General features: G+C 33.6%; 2 protein-coding genes across 2 annotated transcripts in view; one reads left to right on the top strand and one right to left on the bottom strand.

Annotated features, from left to right (window-relative positions):
• Positions 1 to 4,136: 4,136 nt before the first annotated feature.
• On the bottom strand, positions 4,137 to 5,112 carry LOC146734358 (transmembrane protein 60-like). The gene has a single exon (XM_085507617.1). The coding sequence runs from the start codon at positions 5,102 to 5,104 to the stop codon at positions 4,715 to 4,717; it is 390 nt and encodes a 129-aa protein (XP_085363743.1). The 5' UTR covers positions 5,105 to 5,112; the 3' UTR covers positions 4,137 to 4,714.
• Positions 5,113 to 5,382: 270 nt separating this feature from the next.
• The window catches only part of LOC102803777 (protein PHTF2-like), a 72,271-nt gene continuing 56,388 nt past the window's right edge, over positions 5,383 to 21,265 (top strand). Inside the window, exons 1-3 of the mRNA XM_085507768.1 lie at positions 5,383 to 5,869; positions 16,991 to 17,047; positions 18,227 to 18,296. Coding sequence (XP_085363894.1) covers positions 5,831 to 5,869; positions 16,991 to 17,047; positions 18,227 to 18,296 — 166 coding nt within the window. The 5' untranslated portion in view covers positions 5,383 to 5,830. The remainder of the gene's footprint in view (positions 5,870 to 16,990; positions 17,048 to 18,226; positions 18,297 to 21,265) is intronic.

Raw genomic sequence — 21,265 nt, 5'->3', positions numbered from 1 at the left:
ACTTCTGCTTTCCCGGTTTCTTTAAATCAGGCTACATACAACAATACCATTGTCCCACTGGGCAGTACAGAAGTAAATCCAATTATATATTCACGTATTTCCAGACAGTATTGAAGTTTGCCAATATGTCTTTTTTTCTGTGTAGTCTGTATTTCCTCTCAGACTTGTAATACAAAAGAACACGCCGCGTTGCCTGTCTCTTGTATTACTAGTCTGAGGTATGTTGTATTATTAGTCTGAGGTTTCCACATACCGGTGTTGAGGGCCTGTGCCCAAACGAGTCGTCCACAATATGCTTGACGTTTTTCCAAAAAGTATAATGATTTCATGTTCCGGCGTTCTGACATTAAGATCACCTGTCACGAATTAGATTCAAATTAGGTGTATTAGACAATATTAGACAGTACACCAAAGACGATGGCTCGGACTGTAGCAGAAGATATTTATTACAATTTAATTGGAATTGTATTAAAAAATAAATAACTGGTGATTCAGTAATAACACAAATCAGGCGTTTCGATTTAAATACCAATACTTACACTATTACGCAGACACCACGAGGACACCACGTGGACACCACGAGGACACCACGAGGACCCACTTCGCCCAAAGCGTTCAAAGCACTACCAGGAAACTATGAAGACTGTGAGTTTATTTATCTGACGTAGTTTCAACTCGTAAAATAAATCAGAATGTTGAAAAATATACATAATAAATACGCTGTAATGAGTACGAATGAGAACATGATCATGCTTCAACCCCACGGCCAGGATCGATGATTAAGAACATTTGGCATTCTCCGGATGTACGAATTATATACATGTATACACATTAACAAGGGTCGAATAATTTATACATCGTACTAAACTGACTCAGGCAAATAAAGAAGTTTTAAAACGTCATCATTTCACGTGGGAATAAGGGATTAGTGAGATAGAGATATTATATAACGGTGGATACGTTACGTATAAAATCGAGTGGGTTTCGGAAAATTCTTTAATTTGTATGTTGTGTAATCATATTTTATATTGGTAATTTGGTTGACCGAAAACGTCCAATACGCGACTGTCCCGGATTCTTTTACGTGGTGATACATAGGGGTTTAAATTGGATGCAATCCACAACAACAGCATAATCTAACCACATAAAATACTATAGCCTGACATGTAGGCATGAGAGGCGCCCTCGCCGGCCGAACAGCAATATACCCCACTATGTTTGGATCACCGCGGAGGGCGCAACTCACGAGACCTTGTCAGGCTATCGATACTATAGCCTACATCAAATAAATTGACGTATTTCAAATGTTCCTTACTCAAGTTATTCATTTCATATACTGTAAATAATTTTATACTCACTGCAAGAAAATGGCGATTTTATGACATTCTTGAAGACAAAATTCCACGAAAGTCACTACACTGTGTTTTAGCATCACATGTGTCTCTCGAAATTAAAGCGGTTTTCAGTACGTACACATGCGCCTGTAGAAACGATAGATAAATTCAGTTATCGTTTCTACCACAGAGGGCGCAAGCTAGATACAATTTCAACAAATTATCATGAATATTATGCGTAATCATAAACAATGAATTTAGTGCTTCCAACTAGATTGATGTGAGATTTTTGTTATCATTCCACCATAGAGGGCGCCTTCACTCACCACTTCATATTTCACAGTAGGACTGGTCTCAACATATTACATGTAAACTAGTCATACGATATAGGTCTCGTGAATCACCAAAAATAAAATAAAAAAGTGGACTCCATGAAATCACTAAAATCTAATTTATAAACCGCTTTGCTGTCAGCAATATTTATCAGTGTATCCTCGGGGTGGAGCTACGCCACAAGACGTTCCATGTTGCTAAGACGCGCACCACAGTAACATGTATTTCTAAGTGCTCTGCACAAGCTGCTGTTGAACGCTGGCCGAATAGCCAGTGAAAATAGTTAAAGACAAGGAAACTGCACTAACATAACTTTGAATTAATTCTAAGCAACAATATTCATATGTTGCACATGAAAAGTAATTTTGTTACACTGTTCAGGAAAGTCTCAACCACTATCCCAAAGTAATTTTTTTTTAGTGTTATCGGCCTTTGTTTTCACAATTTGTTTGAAAGTACCAGGATGTCCGCCCCCAAGGACAGAATACGGGTAATCCTTTTGACACATGAATATATCATTCCTAAAAATCGCATCCTCTAGTGACGGAGTGCTTCTGTGACGTCAAAATGCAATGTTGTTTAAATCGACAACTGTGGTTTGTGTAGTTGTATACCACCTAGAATATAACAAAAATATAACCTTTATAGGTGGACGTGTGCAGATCTTAGGCAAGTTTCATCACTTTGTTGACATATCATCTCAGAATACCATTGTGAGTGCACTCTTCATATCAACCACATTGAATGTCTCCAGTGGAGTAGGGTACAAAGCATTTACTCTTGAGATTCTTAACAAATCTACACATAAAGTTTTAAATAAACATTAGCTGAAATGAAAAAAAAAATAACATATATATATATATATATATATACACCATATTTTCTCTATTAGAAGCACATCTGTTACAAATATGCACATATACAAATCATTTCATTTATTAAACTTATTTATACATACCTCTACCAATTACATAAATGTATGCGCTACTAAAAGAACAAATACAATAACATGTTTTTACCATTCTTCATTAATACGCACAGAAAACAAATGTTTTGTTAAAAGTGGCCTTAATGCTACCATTAAAACAACAGATTTCCTTTACTTGTACAGTGAGATTTTATTTAATGCTGTTCACAAAAATAATTTTTTTTTTCTATTTTTGCACAAAAAAATGACCAAACATCCAAGAAAATCTATCGTTGAGCAATTAACATTCTTCTCAAGTTCCCATGATGATTTAATGCTTTAATATTCTTTCAGAGAGTGATAAAAAAAGTGATAAATTTGTTTATGATTTATAAATCAGACTGACAGTTCAATGGAATCTCTTGACATGTTTCAGTGTATACATGGAAAATGTAGAAAGTGTTAAACTTTAAAAATGTAAATTATACACATTCAGCATTCATTACTTTATTCTCAACAATGAACATTGTTGCTAATTACTTTAAATTGCATTATGATGAATATGTATTAGCAATTTCCTTCTTTCTGTTTTCATTTATCTCATTTATTAGCAATCCAGAGAAAAAAATCACAGTAAGAGGTGGATTGGAAGAACAATAGTGAGCAAAATAAGTCAAACAGGAAATCCTTTGCATAAAATTACAATAGAACACATTGTTTCACTTGAAATATCATTACAGTGGGTACAAACAAGATTTGTATGGGTAACATACAACTTGCCTGGGAAAGGCATTATTAATATTCCAATAACTTCATCAACTTCACCCAGGTGATTGAAATGACCACAAATAAGATTCATACAGATAATTTACAACTTTTTTTGTATAGTTCTAACAATGTTGCAATATGGAAACATAAAACTTAGCCATAGTACTGTAAAATACTTAATTTATGCTTGGAATTAATTTTAGCTATTTTCGTTGAAGGAATGATTCAGTGAAAATAAAATCAACTGAATATATATTTTTTCCTATATTTTACATTCAACTCATCAAAAATTAGTGACAGTAAATTCCATACAAAACACCCAAAATGTCTTTTCAGCGAAAATTAATTCCAGCTAAAATAAAGTATTTTACAGTAATTAGTCTCATTATAAGGAATGCCAGGAAATGTGAGATTCTCAAAATGTAGCAAATCTTTTTCATAAGGTTAGATCATATGATGGTGCCAATAACAAAGTCCATCACGATATTGCAATGTTCATAGGGACTTTCCAAAGGAGTTTACTAACTCCATACAAATATTGTTTGCACCTGTTGTAAGAGGATAACCTAAGTGAATACGATAAGAATCCCAATGAAAATGAATGTTTTTGCAGAAACTACAAACGAATAAAATACTGTGACCTAGACAATGTCAGTTACTCAAATTTCTACTTTTTTGCACATTCCTGGAAACATAAATCTTACAATGCTGAGAACAAATACTGTACTTATGCTAAAAGTGACAGTGATATAAAACATAAACAAAGCAGTACTAATAACAACAAACACGTTAACTTCATTTTCATAAAGATTTATTAATTTCTCAATTTGAACTGAAACAAAAAGATTCTATTGGCTGATGGAATAACATTGGAACATTTTCAAATGACATCATTTCACACTTGTTGATCTGAATTCATGGGAATTGGTTTGCTAATAGTACATGGAGCTAATGAAAAAGTGATGCTCCAGAGGGCAGTAGCCTCACAGTTTACAGTTACAAAAAAAAGCTGTCAATCTCTGAATATTAGTGTTGTGACACTATTTTTTCTTGAATGTAAATATTAGTAAAAAGTTTTTTAAATGTACGTATATATAGTCTGAATGATATACATTACGAATAATAAATCGTTGTGTAATACGCATTACAAATATTAACTTCCGGTATTGTTTCATCACACAAGATAAAGTTGGCACGCCTCTTTCCGAACAGCACGAAGCTTCTTCTCTCCTCATATGTATGATTCATTGAAAAGAATCAACATCGCTGTTGAATTGCATCCAAGTAAAGCATCGTCGAAGGAGCGCATCCAAATAGGAAACACATCAACAGTCGTGTATGATACTAGTATTGTAGTCAACGTTCCTCTTCTTCAATCCCCAGAGCAAATCAACGTGATAAGTATGTCTATTGATATGCCTAACACCATAATCCAGAAAGGTATAAACACATAATAATATGACAGTTCTGGGAAATATTCAAGTCGACAACAGAGCAGTACTTGGAAAGAAAACTTCAAAATAACGGAGATTAGAAACCAGACTTTCTTGATAATGGTCATGTCCCCCTGGTCGTACCCCCTTTTACAATGTGTTATCAGGCGGATAATTAAGTACACGAGTAAACTCAAGTCAAATGTCCACATTGGAATAAAAATAATAAACCAGTTCCAATCTGCATTGCCGTCTAGTTTTACAGCTAGTAGGATCAGGAAAACTAACCAGAAAAACCAAGTGACGAGAACTCTTCGCATTAGCGCCATTTTGATTGTTGTTCATACGCCTTAAGTTTTGAAAGAAATGTCATTCGCATACCCTCTAGCTTAACCAGTAAAAATTCACATTACAATTTCATTTGAAATAAAACTATTTTTCTTCAAATGAATATTTATTTGTTGAAGAATCTTAAAGCGAAATATTCGCAAACCAGCTGTATATCATTCAATAAATCGAGTCTATAGATTTGAGACGATAAAAAATATCACACCCATATTTAGAAAAAAAATGGTTCCGTCGACTATGGAACTCTGGGAATTTCAGGTCAAAGGTTTATCTTTTTCTCTTCGGAAGCGGTTTGGTTATTGTTGTTTTGGATGTTTTGGACGAAATAACACGTGGAATTGACTCGCGTTATTTGAACTTGCTTATTATTACCTCAAACGATGTCATAGTTCTAATGAGAGTTAATTGAAAAAAACGATATGTCCTGTTTTTTCATAAGAAGTTCGTCATGAAGCACGCACGTAATCTTTATGCTTCTGTTTCAACTGCCATTCGTTGACATCGACTTTCGTCATTGTCAAGCCATCGCTACTGCAGTGCTTCTGTTTACTCTACTGTATTTTTTCCGCGATGCGTAAAATTATGGTGAAGTTATCCTAAACTGATGGTGAGACTTGTAATTTAGTCCATGTCAGGGAAATCATTTAATAACACTTCGACCTTTCTTAGCTCTCCTTTGACTGTGGCTTTACATTTACAATATTGTTATGGATCTTGACAGAGCTATCACTCGATTCCAGTGCAAGGTATGGATGTAAATTCAAATTATTCCTTTTTTTAACATTTCATTGTAACTGATTCTGATATATTTTAGCAGTTTGAGTTTTTAATAACTGCTTACATCTGGAAACTACCCCTGGACAAAGTAGCTACACGTAACGGTAAATGCCTTTGTTCTTTATGGTACGTTACAGCAACTTGTTTCTACGATACTGCTGACGTAGGTTTTGCAATTGTTCGTGCGTTATGTTTTACTTAGAAGTTAATCTAGTAAGAACGTTGTTAGCATTTATACCATGTCCATTGAGACTACCCAGAAACCCATATTATACTACAGACTAGTTTGAGTTATAACCATCCGCAGATTTAAGTGTGAACATAATAACAAAATGTATGTGTTGGTTGTTCCTTGAACAGCATGCAAATTGCTGAAATACATGTAGCAATGGTGAGAAAATATTCAATTGTAGAAAATTAAAACTGGATCTGTTGCAGTTTGTACTGAAAACAAAAACTGGCAAATGACATACTGCGTTTGACAACTTTAATGTAGTAGCAAGAAACCAAGTCGGTCCAACCACAACTATTGAAGTATACTAGGAGCTCAGGAGAACACCGAATAAATTTTTATTACAAACTGAGCGTAGCGGAGGGGTCAATTGATGACCCATGCGCCGGAATTGAGTCCCAATCGATGATAACAACATACGCAAAAAATGCATAGGCTCATGGGTAGACACTTGTTTGTAAATAATGACACACTATGCCTGTCTAGCAGGTGATGACGACTACCCCTGCCTCCCCTGCGTGTTTTAAGGTTGATCAGTACAGTTTCAACAAAGTCTAAACAAATTGCTAATACTTTGTGAATAGATTGCTTATCACCCTATACATAGGTCATAAGATACATGTAGGTCATAAGGAGAAAGAAACAATTGTGTTACAGACTAAATGTCTGAGATAAATGTGTTATCACTTGACACTGATTACATAGGGACTCTTTGGAGAAACACAATTATGAAAATATTTTCTTTTTCTGAAACTTGACATAATGTAATAATAGTACCATAGTTATCATACAACATGCACACAAAAGTAGTATAAAACAACAATGTATTTTGAATGTCGCATGGAATCCATTTTGAACTTTGAGTGATGTGACAACTGTCTTGATTTAACTCAAATTGCCACAAGCCACTGTCCCCCATGTATTAGTATATTTGACAAACTATTCAAATTGAAATTCATATATAAAACAAGTTTGTAATAAATTTTTAAGTATCACGATCTGTCTAGTTTTGGTGACACTCTTTAGTGTCATAGGAAGCCAATTCTCCATCACAAAATGTTTTTTTGTGTGTATATGTTTTCATCATGTGTTTGTTATAGCTCTTTTGTTTGTTTGTGTAATATGAGGCTATTACGAGGATACCTTAAAGTATGCACGAAGACAGTACAACGGGAGTATCGACCGACTCGCAGCTGATGCGACGGCGTACTGTCTGTCTGTTTGTTTTTAATATTAGGGGACACTAATGCGCGTAATCATTCCATATTAGGAATTCGCATTACCTTGTATGGTAGGATGGAAATACCCTGTAAAATACGCTGTAACTGATGGGGTTACTGTGACTGATGTATAATAACCTTACATTAACATGATATGTATTTGAATACCTTGAACTCCTGACTCCAGTGACATTATTCTAACCAGTGCCATCCCATTATGTTATTTGCTATCTTTGTATCAAAACAATTATTTGTGAATGCAGACCTTAGCTACTATACAAGTAGGAATATTCATCATGTCTAATTTCAGCAGATTTCAAATATTTATTTAATAGGTTTAAAATTAATTGCTTTGTTTAGAAAACCATGCATTTTATTGTTATCTTCGCATATTCACTGGGTTTTAATTTAGCGCATTTTAGCCAGCAGTGAAATAAGCCAAACAAAAATATATTAAACTCCTATACAGTATTATTAAATGGAAAGTACCATAGGAGGGTGAATATTTTAGCCAGGCACATTACTTATTTCAACACCTATATAATTATAATTCTGCAACATATTTAGCTAAGAATATTTTGAATTTGCGGAGAAATATCTGTAGTACAAATTTAGCTACTTTCACATTAATTTGATTAAATGAAATCAAGTTTGCTTTTAATAATCCTCTTGATAATTGTTCAAGTTAATTTGTTGGTTTTACATTTTGCAAATTTTTCTGTATTTTTTCATAATTTTTTTTAACCAAATGAACATGATTTTCATTATAAAAGGTTGACAAAATTTTGGAATAGAAAAGGAAGGCTTGGGATGAAATTATTTAATTATCCTAATCTGACCTAAATATGGTATCTCAGTTGCGTATATGACCTTTGCTTAACTAAGTGTGTCATCATTATGTCTTGGTGTCATGGTTACTGTTTCTAGGGTCTGCTAAGATCATTGAGAATTCTAAACTTCTATTAAAGACCTACTAGTACCCAATTTTTTATTTTTGCCAATTGTGCAAGACTAGGATAATTGCCAAATTTGTTAGCAGTAAAAATTTCATTGGGTTCTTTAGACGAGAAGTCATTGTTACAACGACTGGCATGAAACAAATGTTTACATAATATACGTGTTATAATAAATGTTTTTTTAATATTAGAGTGAGTGGCAAGATTCTTCTATAGTTTTGGTAGGTCCATTGGTAATGCATCTTTCGTGTAATCTGTAATTTTTGCATTTGCACTGCACATACATGTACATATATAATACATATATAAATGTATATCGAGATACAGTTGTACAACTGTACATGTATACATCACATTGGTGTCCTACCGTATATTTAATATTTTCACATCGCATATTGAGCATACTGGTATATTGGTCACACTATTATTTTCTCCCATTCACGCTTGCATCACGATCAATTGAAAATACCCTCAATTCTGATTAAGAAAATGTTTACAAATAAGTGCAATAAATGGTGAAATAAAACAATGCTTGATACAGCTTAACAAAACATGAAGACATACAACTGTAAACAATTATTTACAAACAACTTCTTGAGGTGAACAGTAATATTGCTCTACTTTTTTACCAATGTATGATAGAAATCCTTTTGTACTATTTCAATAGCTATATTTTACCTCACATATTTAGCTCCGCTGTCGACTTTGTCGAGCGGAGCTTATCATATGAGTGATTGTCCGTCGTCGTCGTCCGTCGTCGTCCGTCGTCCGTGTCAATGTTTTACTTTTTCGACTTCTTCTTGAAAACTACAAGCCTAAATGCTTTGATACTTGGTGTATATGTACCTTGGGTAGACCTCTCTTAGGTTTGTTCATTTCATGTTGATATCTTTAATTCTCTAATTTTGGTGAATATTTTTGTCATTTTTGGTAAAAACTGATATTTTCGACTTCTTGTTAAAAACCGCAAGTGCAATTGCATTGATATTACATATATAGGTACTACATGTGGACCTCTCTCAGATTTGTTCATTTTGTAATGATATCTTTAATTCTCTAATTTTGGTGAATATTTTTGTCATTTTTGGTAAAAACTGATATTTTCGACTTCTTGTTAAAAACCGCAAGTGCAAATGCTTTGATATTACATATATAGGTACTACATGTGGACCTTACTCAGATTTGTTCATTTTGTAATGATATCTTTAATTCTCTAATTTTGGTGAATATTTTTGTCATTTTTGGTAAAAACTGATATTTTCGACTTCTTGTTAAAAACCGCAAGTCCAATTGCTTTGATACTACATATATATGTACTACATGTGGACCTCTCTCAGATTTGTTTATTTCGTGATGATATCTTCAATTCTCTAATTTTGGTGAATATTTTTGTCATTTTTGGTAAAAAGTGATCTTTTTGACTTCTTGTTAAAAACCGCAAGTCCGATTGCTTTGATATTACATATATAGGTACTACATGTGGACCTCTCTCAGATTTGTTCATTTTGTGATGATATCTTCAATTCTCTAATTTTGGTGAATATTTTTGTCATTTTTGGTAAAAAGTGATATTTTCGACTTCTTGTTGAAAACTGTAAGTCCGATTGCTTTGATATTACATATATAGGTACTACATGTGGACCTCTCTCAGATTTGTTCGTTTTGTGATGATATCTTCAATTCTCTAATTAATTTATTTTGGTGAATATTTTTGTAATTTTTGGTAAAAAGTGATATTTTCGACTTCTTGTTAAAAACTGTAAGTCCGATTGCTTTGATACTATTCATATTGTTCATTTTCTAATGATGTCTTCAGTTCTTTAATTGAAATGTGCATTGCTAACAGCGGAGCTATCTCAGCCGATAGGCTGCTTGTTTATTAATTGTCATTTGTGGAGGGAATCATCTTTTTGATTAATTAAGCTGTAGGTATAACATAAATTGTGCATTGAGTGATGTCCTTCCTGACACCAATCCACTGTTTCGGCAGTGGGCCTAGCCTTTGAGGGAAACACCCATCATGCAAGGCAGCATGTGTAGAGGTATGTGCTATACATGACCTGGTCTGAAAGCATCATATGACTCATAACAGACTGTGTTCAGGAAAGAACCACTTGGTCAAGGATGGGGTGATCAGCACTTAAGTATACCCCTACATACCCCGTACTTGAATAATTATATTTGAATAAGTTTGCGCCACCATATCTGGATAATTTTAATTAAGTTAAACACAAGAAAATTACAAGATCAAAATCTGAAATAATTATTATCAGTACAACTTTGTTTTTGTTTTTGTAAATAGTGTTAAACAATGCAACAATATTAATTGTAATATATTGTTAACTATCTGCATAATTTTAAAACTTCGTATTGAACTCTTCTTAATTTGGGAGCGAACATCATGGCATTTTCACCATCTGGCAACCATCACAGTGAAAAAAAGGCCGTAAACAGTATTTTGGAATGGTTATTGAGACTCCTGAATAGTATAACAAGATTATCCCTACATGAGCAACATACATGTATATAAATTTGGTTGCTCAGGGTTACTACAAAATTTTGCCGACTGTAGCTGTTTTCACCGACTGTAGCTGTTTTCACCGGCTCTTTAAGCTGCATTCCACAGCAGTTTGCGCAGACCCCATAGAAATGCATAGTACAGTGGTGCATGTCCTAGCAATGTGGAACGTTCTATGACATACCTTTGCCCCACCCCCTCGAGAATTGGGTTAAAGTCATAAAATAAATAAATAGTTGCATAAATAAATAAATATCTATTGATTAATTTATTAGGCTTATCAAGTTATTCTTACATGCACTTGAAGGTATTGTTAAGGTCCTTGCATTTACAAGTTTTATTGGCTAATAAAATGTTTTTAAGATGTAGTTTGTACAATTAACTTTGTTACATGTAGTGTCAGATACTTTTCCTCCTCAAAATTCATCGCGAATATTTTCACATTTTGTAAACAAAATTATTATTTCACTAAATTCCAACTTTGTTTTAAACCATACAATTGGTTTCAGATATTGCTTTTAATTGCCTGACACCTGCCTTGTTGATTACCACTTCTCACTATCTGTTGCATACACCTATATGTAATTATATTATAAGTGCTGATAAAAGGGGAATGTACATTTATTATCATTATTTTGGTTAATAGTTTATTATTTATTTCCTCACCAGTCAGTGAATGCCAAATGATAAATGTAATCTACATTACTGTAGTCATTACTGTTTGAGATAGGTCCCTTGTGACTTGTATATAATGTGTTTATAATATCTTGTTTGTTTCCATGCAATTCATGTGCATTGTGGCTGTGTGACTACGGCATTTTAAGGTTATATGTAATTCTGAAAAATTGAAGAATTTTGTTTAATTTTGTTCGAAACAGAATTGTTAATTTTTAATAGGTAAACCTAGAAAATATCTAGAAATTCTGCTTAGGGACATACATGTGTATTGTAACTGATAGGAATCCTGATTATATTTGATATTTAATTAAATAGCGAATTTCCATTGTGATACTGTTTTTACAATATAGTTTTTTTCCCATTATGCATCGTATAGTGCAAAATTTGAATTTTTCTCCCATAGGGCATTGTATAGTGCAAAATTTGAATTTTCTCCTATAGTGCATTGTATAGCGCAAAATTTGAATTTTCTCCTATAGTGCATTGTATAGTGCAAAATTTGAATTTTTCTCCCATAGTGCATTGTATAGTGCAAAACTTGAATTTTCTCCTATAGTGCATTGTATAGTGCAAAATTTGAATTTTTCTCCTATAGTGCATTGTATAGTGCAAAATTTGAATTTTCTCCCATAGTGCATTGTGTAGTGCAAAATTTGAATTTTCTCCTATAGTGCATTGTATAGTGCAAAATTTGAATTTTCTCCCATAGTGCATTGTATAGTGAAAAATTAGAATTTTCTCCCATAGTGCATTGTATAGTGGAAAATTTGAATTTTTCTCCCATTGTGCATTTTATAGTGGGAAATTTGAATTTTTCTCCCATAGTGCATTGTATAGTGCAAAATTTGAATTTTCTCCTATAGTGCATTTTATAGTGCAAAATTTGAATTTTCTCCTATAGTGCATTGTATAGTGCAAAATTTGAATTTTCTCCTATAGTGCATTGTATAGTGCAAAATTTGAATTTTCTCCTATAGTGCTTTGTATAGTGCAAAATTTGAATTTTTCTCCCACAGTACATTGTATAGTGCGAAATTTGAATTTTCTCCCATTATGCATTGTATAGTGCAAAATTTGAATTTTCTCCTATAGTGCATTGTATAGTGCAAAATTTGAATTTTTCTCCCATAGTGCATTGTATAGTGCAAAATTTGAATTTTCTCCTATAGTGCATTGTATAGTGCAAAATTTGAATTTTTCTCCCACAGTGCATTGTATAGTGCAAAATTTAAATTTTTCTCCCATAGTGCATTGCTCAGCAACATCCTCACAACTTACTAGCGCAAAATATCAACCAAATTTTCAAATATTATCTGCTTCAATATTAATTGTAACTTAGTTTTTATATTGTTTTGTTTTTGTAACTACTAAACTAAAAAGACCTTAGATGGAAAAACAAATTTTTGGCAGTGGTGTCTAAGCTAGAGTCAAAAGAATAACTTTGGAAAAAATCAAATAAACGGAAAAGCACTTGATGAGAGACACATGATGGGCACATAATTGAAACATTATCCAGTAATCTGACTCGCATCAACCTCAGAAACAAATCACTTTTTGTTGTTTATATTTGCCTAATATCCACAAACTGTCTCTTGGGATGGTAAATCAAAGGTACTTTTGTACCTGTTACGTTCTCTGTGAGTTATGCGGATACATAACATAAGCAAATAACACCGAATAAAGGGCAAGGTAAATACTACGTCAAATTATACAAATGTAGTAAATATGTACTGCCTACGTGACTCGAACCGGCGCTCGCGTATGGCACCTAATGGCCTAGCTTCACTACACGTCTTCCCCTCGGCCACCGGGCATCCCCAAAAAAGGATGCCTAATAACTGAGCTTATTACGTGCAGAGAACATGAAACGCGATCCGCGCCACACAGCGTGGCCAGAATGCTATGAAATGTGGCTGTAGTAGGATGGTGAAAGTAATGGTACAACATTATAACAGTGAATAAGTACTGAGAAATAATTTTAAACTCACAGTTTGCTGCTGACATAGAAAGTAAAGTAAGCAAATAACACCGAATAAACGGCAAGGTAAATACTACGTCAAATTATCGTAAATATGTACTGCGTGCATGGGTAAGGTAAATAAATCTCCCATTTCTTTATTCAAAACATTGTACTGCTATGTTGTCATACGTGTGCACAGTTTTATCTCGTTGTGTTGCTGTACCAACCCGAATGAACCTGGTTTTAAAAGAACAAAAATAAATTGACAACGTTTGTGATATACAGTACTATGGGCAACGATACAGTTGTAGCGATGTTTTTCATTATACATATAAAATGTCAAAATTGGGGTCAGACTGCAGAATCACCAGAATAATTGTTTTATATGATTATTCTTTTTTGAACAGAACAAAACCACAAATAGTATCTTGACAACAGTTTGAATGTGTTAGTACTACATTTCCATCTGTTGGTGGATCAATCCACTCACACAGTGAACTTCCTGTGGCGATTGTTTGGCCGGAACCGGAAACAATTCATTAATAATAGTGTTAGAGTATTCTTTAGTGGAGAATGCTTGCAAATACCATTTGTGTCTTATCACAGAGCCTGTGGCTAACTAGTTGATAGGATTAGTTCAGCTGATTGAAGTATCATGAGTTTTGCCTTGAAACATTGCAGTCATTGATTTGCATGTGAACAAATTATGTATTTTATGTGTATTGTATACATTGTGTATGTCAGGTCCCTTATTAAACATGACATCATTGCTAAAATTCACGTTAAGGGATATTGGCACTGCAAAATTGTTAATCCTTACAGCAGTTTATAAATAAATAAACGCTGCTCGGACTGATAAATATGATATATAGAAGATAATATTTGGTAATCGTAGTCCTAAATAACTATTAAAAATAGCTAGACGTAATTGTTAATCATACTTTCTTCTATGCTATCGATAAAGAGCCATTGCTCGAAACGTCTAGTTATTTTTAATAGTTATTTAGGACTACGATTACCAAATATTATCTTCTATATAATCCTTACAGCAGTTGCGTACACGTTAGTCAAGACCTACTTGGGACCAACTCAGCTCGGGATTACAGCAGTTGCGTACACGTTAGTCAAGACCTACTTGGGACCAACTCAGCTCGGGATTACAGCAGTTGCGTACACGTTAGTCAAGACCTACTTGAGGCCAACTCAGCTCGGAAATCACACCCTCATTCTTTGATCTATTATTCGACCCAAATATGGAAAACGATACGCATATGATAATAATAATTGCTATATTGAAATTATATCAATTTTTGTTATGGTATTTATTACGAGTCATCGTGCACATGAACGCAAAGAAGATTACAAAAACAATTATTTTTTTATGTCAATGTAGCATTGCAAAAAAAAAATGGTTACAGCAGCACATAAATATGCGTTGCCTACAACGTTCTGCACTTACATTAAGGGTTTTCCTAACTTTCAAAGTAGGAGGCTAAATTAAAATAGTAGGAGGCTCCCAACGGCTGTGTAACTTTGCAGTGCAATGCGAGCACGTTGCTTTCGTGGGGGGAGGGCAGGAGTGAGGTGTCACCCCTCCGTAGACCAAAGACTTTTAGAAAGTGCAAGACATATTCATAGCATTTGGTGGCTGGTTTGAATATATTTTTGTTCATTTTGCATGTGGGCATGTGATTTAAATAAAGACCAAAATAGTAATTTTTGATATTAATAAGTTTTTATTTGTGATCGTGTTATTTATACATGTAGTAATATTATATAACAAATATATAGACATCTTAAAGCAATAGCAAAACTACAGGTTTAAATTGCCATGCATAACTATAACATTTGCAGTAGAACCAGGCATGCCTTGCAATGTAAGCCAGTTATTACATATTACTAACACTACAATAAATTTATAAAATCAGACCCAGTGAACACTAAGAAATATAAAATTTAAAATTATACACCACCACATCCACCACAATAAATATCATGTACTTACTTAAATATAAATAATATAAAACTTAAATAGGTCTGTTTGGCTGAAATAATGAATTAAAAATAAAATAAAATATGCATTAATTAATAATCTCAGTCGTATTTGTATGTAACTGATGTGATGCTCAGTCTCACTACGGTGAAGTATCTGTGAACGATATACTCTCTTGTGTGGTGAACAGTAGCTGTGCAATCATAGGCCCAACATGTATGTTGCCGACCGCATTATTTACGTGACGACCCTACATCAAAATTAAAAAGAAAACGTCCAAATGAAATTGTTGGGGCGAAATTCAATAAGCTGGCGACTGGCTTCTAACACATGTATTCATGTATTCATTACTACAGCAACTGACCATATAAGCTGCACTTCCCTCCATCGTCTTGTCATGCCAGTATAAATCAGTGTATTCACAACCAAGCGCGTGTTTTTGGCTTGTGCCGAACATTCAGGCAGCACATCTCAGCATGTGCCGAGTTTCGGCCCAAGCATCTATGGGGACCAAGTTCGAGTCGGCACGTGTTGACTCTGTCCCGAGTCTTGGCACATGCTGTGATCTCTAAGTGAACGCTGCTATTAATAATGTTAGTCAACCCTGTAATAGTGACCTCCTGCTGATAGTGACCATGCACCTACATGTATGGGCAGCCCCAGTACAATTTAACAGACCTTACCTTCTAATGAGTGTGATCACTCCACCCACACTATCACTTGCATCCCAAAATAATTCACATCACTAAGATCCCAAAATAATTATCACTCTCAATCTAGACCATTTTGATGAAATTTTGATATCACTTGTGTTGATGTGTTCAGGAGAGCCATGTTTTGCTCACAGGTCATTTTCAGAGGACAAGGTCTGATGTAAAGTGACCTGTTTTTAAGGTTACATGTCTAATGTGACCAGTTACTGCCCAGTTGTCGCTGGTTTTGTCAAATAAACCTGTCAAAAAAGGCCAAAATGATGACTATAATAACAATACTGTAGTTTATAATAGTATTTGTCCTCAAGTTCAAGTGTTTTCTTTCTTGTACATGTGCAATACTAAATCTGAGCATAGTTTTTTTGCAATTTCCTATTTTACTGATTAAAGCGCAGTGGTTCGCCGCACAGCGCGTGTTCGAATTTTGTGTAAATAAACAATATATTTTACATGCGTTGTATGCGTCGCTATGAGTCCTGCATCGAACAGGACGCGGCACGACGACCACCGTCCTTTAAACAAAATTCAGTAAATTTGACACTGACTCTGCTGTACTCTGAGATTATTCATAAAAGCCTGAATGAGTTTTGGGATTATGATTTGATGACGGTATGAATAGGTATTTCTTGATTTGCTTGAGGAAAATAAAAAAAAAAAATATTTTTTTGGGTGAAAATCAGGTGGCCAAAATTATAGGATTCAATTGTCATTATATATTTGTGTTCTATTCTATTCTTTCCAAAAACATCAGTAAAATGCACTGTGCTATGGTTATGCATGTATCTCATAATTTGTAAATAACATTTGACTTTTTTTTCAGGTTGCTGCTTATGATAAGCAACTTTGGGAGAATTCAGTTGAGAAACAAGAATACAAGGCAAGTCTTTCATATTCACTTTTCTCCACCTCAGTGTATCTTTCCCAATTGTTAGATTTAACTTTACATTAATTTGCCTTGACTACCACTGTGCCACTTTGCATACATATCACAATAGCATAACATAACAAAATTAGCATAACAATGTTGTGTATTTTGGTGCTGCCATAATTACATCAACATTTTTATTCACCCACATGCTGTATCTATGGTAACCAACACAGTTCAATAACAAAAAAACACTTAACAAATTATTGATGGTGTATGCTGCTAACACTTTTGAACTTCCTGAAATTAAGCCAAGTTATTTCCTGTGATTGCATCGCGAAAGTCAAGCTTTGGGCTTCCAAATTAGAATTTGAATTCTGGAACTTAGTCAAATGTATTTTTTGTCAAATTTCAATTCAAAATGGTATAAAAATTTGCAAATTGCTGTTTCCATGAAAACAAGTTTGTGTATTCTGACTTTTTATTTGTTTTTGTCATTTATTTAGTAAGATAAAGTTACAGTCATGAGTATATTTTGATATCAATGTTTATCTTGTTAGTCAAACTGAACATGCTTCCAGTAGTCTTTCGTGTAGACCTGGAAGATGGAACAGAAATGCAGCGCCCTCAAGTGATTTTAAAAGCCATCTAGTGGTGAACATATTAAAAGCTATTATATCTGAAAGACATTTTGGGTGATGGTCTAATCTCACATTCTTTGTTGATGGGTGGAACCAGATCTCTGCCGTGTAAGGATGGTAGTAGCAGATAATTCATAGTTTGTGTGTGGTATGCAAATACTGTATTTTAATTCAATACTGCTCATAATCAAATATTAACTTATTATTTTCACATCCAGGTTTATAAGATTGCAGATGATGCTTCTTTTTATAGCAATTGTTGTTAAAAAAACGGGACAAGTGACACAAACACAGTACCTGTTTACTGTGAAACCTTTCTTGTTTAGTTTGTACAGGTCTTGTATACAAAGAAGTCGATGGATAAGTGGGTGGAAGATGGTGTTCAGTTTACACAGGTTTTTAGTTCACAAAAGTGATATATGGTTTCACTGCTGTGTAACAATCACTCGTTGTCATCATGTGAATAGAAGAAAGACAGGTCCCGAAATGTGGAGTCCAACAAAGTTGTGTTTAATATATTAGTTTATATTTTCTTTTTTCACACTTCCAGGGACTTCACAACTTCCCTCTTAAAAGAGGTCGTGTTAAAACAGAACTGATTGATATTGACCTAGTTAGCGGTGAGTACAAATGTAGCATATATGAAACTTTAATTTGACATCATTTGAGAAATGGTAATGGAAATGAAGGTCTTTGTCTTGCATGTAGATGCTGCATCTGATCAGCAGATATTTACTTCATTTCAGCGAGTCTAAGAAATGGTGGGCATGTCATTTATTTAAGGTGATTCAGGTTGATTTGATAATTTTACTTTCATTATTATGAATTAATGCCATTTGGGATGCTGAAAATAACCATTTTAATTGAGGTCATTGAATATTTGTTCATGAAACAGGAGTCCAAAATATCAAAGAATAAGATCAAAATCTCTATTTTTGCACTGATGTCGTTGGTTGGATTTATCTCCATCTTGAATATGCTTAGTTAATTGGGATAAAAGATTCATATATTATTATTGACATCAATCCTAATATAGCATTTAAAAAAATTGACATTTAATGCATGTTTCCAGTGTGATAATAGTTTTTGCTTGTATACAATGGGAACTTTTCACCTGTAATGCATGGTGTATATGTGAAGTAATGTGCTCAGTCATTCAAAATTGAATTTGCTATAAACTGCCTTAATTAGTGATTACCAAAACAAATATGTATTACATGTATTAATTAAATATATAATATCTCTGAGAGATTATAATATAAACTCTTTAGTGTGCATGTACAGTGCCTGGTTTATTGTATCATTTGATGTTATGTGAACACAGGTTTCTCCATTTTATATGGTGACTGGAGGTCTGAGTAAGATAGGGGGTGCTGATAACAGTTGGAATAGCCCATTGCTTGTACAGAAAATGAGTGATGTATTAAGGAAGCAATAGTTCATGCCTGCTGTTCCTTAAGGATATCAAATGACAATGTTCTGAAGGGAAACACCAGATGATGAGAATCGGAAAATTACAAATGCTTTTAAAAAATGTAACCGCGTGTTGAGTAGTTGAGTAAAAATAGACATACAAGATATTTCCTATACCGGTACTTTACATTCAATTCAATGAAAACTAGTTTCATTAAAAAAAAAAGCCAAAGTGTCTGTTCAGCAAACATTATTTCAAACTAAAATAAAGTATTTACAGTACTTGTCAGCATGCAGTTTTTATAATGAAAAATATGTGCGGTTATATAATAATGCCTACAATTTTCTTAATTTCAAATTTTTTTTATTTAAAAATTATTTTTGATAATACATATACTATTGAGCCATCCATTCATAAGTTACCCGTTTCCCCATGATAAATCCCTTATACGGAGAAGACATCCATTGATGTGTACGTCAATGTTCACATTCATGTTTAAGTGATTTGCTCTGTGAGCGATTTTTTCCTGCAGACTGACATGCCCACAACGTACTGAACATAAATGAATAGCTGGCTAGTTTTACACTGAAAATATTCAAGTAATTTTCACAATATAAGAACATTTAGGTAATTTGAACGATACCTAATGAGTGAAAACACGTTAAATAAATAATATTAAAAAGATAGGTACCCAAACTTTTGCATGAAAACAGAGACCCTCCTCTCGTGGCCATTTTGAATTGCAAATTTGTCAAAATATCGGTACTGTAAAACAATTTATTTTTACTGTTTTAATTTCACAAATTTGTCAAGGAAACAATGAGTTTTATTGTTATTTTACATTTTCACATAAATTTAATTTAGCAAATTTGAATCATCAGCGAAAATAGCGAAATTAATACCCTGTGAATAATTAATGTATTCACAGTACCATACAACTGTGTGTACAGGTACCGGTAGTTTATAATTAATGTATTCACAGTACCATACAACTGTGTGTACAGGTACCAGTAGTTTATAATTAATGTATTCATAGTACCATACAACTGTGTGTACAGGTACCGATAGTTTATAATTAATGTATTCATAGTACCATACAACTGTGTGTACAGATACCGGTAGTTTATAATTAATGTATTCATAGTACCATACAACTGTGTGTACAGGTACCAGTAGTTTATAATTAATGTATTCATAGTACCATACAACTGTGTGTACAGGTACCGATAGTTTATAATTAATGTATTCATAGTACCATACAACTGTGTGTACAGATACCGGTAGTTTATAATTAATGTATTCATAGTACCATACAACTGTGTGTACAGGTACCGGTAGTTTATAATTAATGTATTCATAGTACCATACAACTGTGTGTACAGGTACCGGTAGTTTATAATTAATGTATTCATAGTACCATACAACTGTGTGTACAGGTACTGGTAGTTTATAATTAATGTATTCACAGTACCATACAACTGTGTGTACATGTACCGGTAGTTTATAATTAATGTATTCATAGTACCATACAACTGTGTGTACAGGTACCGGTAGTTTATAATTAATGTATTCATAGTACCATACAACTGTGTGTACATGTACCGGTAGTTTATAATTAATGTATTCACAGTACCATACAACTGTGTGTACAGGTACCGGTAGTTTATAATTAATGTATTCATAGTACCATACAACTGTGTGTACAGGTACCGGTAGTTTATAATTAATGTATTCATAGTACCATACAACTGTGTGTACAGGTACCGGTAGTTTATAATTAATGTATTCACAGTACCATACAACTGTGTGTACAGGTACCAGTAGTTTATAATTAATGTATTCATAGTACCATACAACTGTGTGTACAGGTACCGGTAGTTTATAATTAATGTATTCACAGTACCATACAACTGTGTGTACAGGTACCAGTAGTTTATAATTAATGTATTCACAGTACCATACAACTGTGTGTACAGGTACCGGTAGTTTATAATTAATGTATTCACAGTACCATACAACTGTGTGTACAGGTACCGGTAGTTTATAATTAATGTATTCATAGTACCATACAACTGTGTGTACAGGTACCGATAGTTTATAATTAATGTATTCATAGTACCATACAACTGTGTGTACATGTACTGGTAGTTTATAATTAATGTATTCATAGTACCA

The sequence above is a fragment of the Saccoglossus kowalevskii genome, chromosome 14 (assembly GCF_978046115.1).
Source record: "Saccoglossus kowalevskii chromosome 14, keSacKowa6.1, whole genome shotgun sequence".
NCBI lineage: Eukaryota > Metazoa > Hemichordata > Enteropneusta > Harrimaniidae > Saccoglossus > Saccoglossus kowalevskii.
The sequence above is the reverse complement of the archived record's forward strand: the minus strand, read 5'-3'. Positions and strand labels throughout refer to the sequence as shown.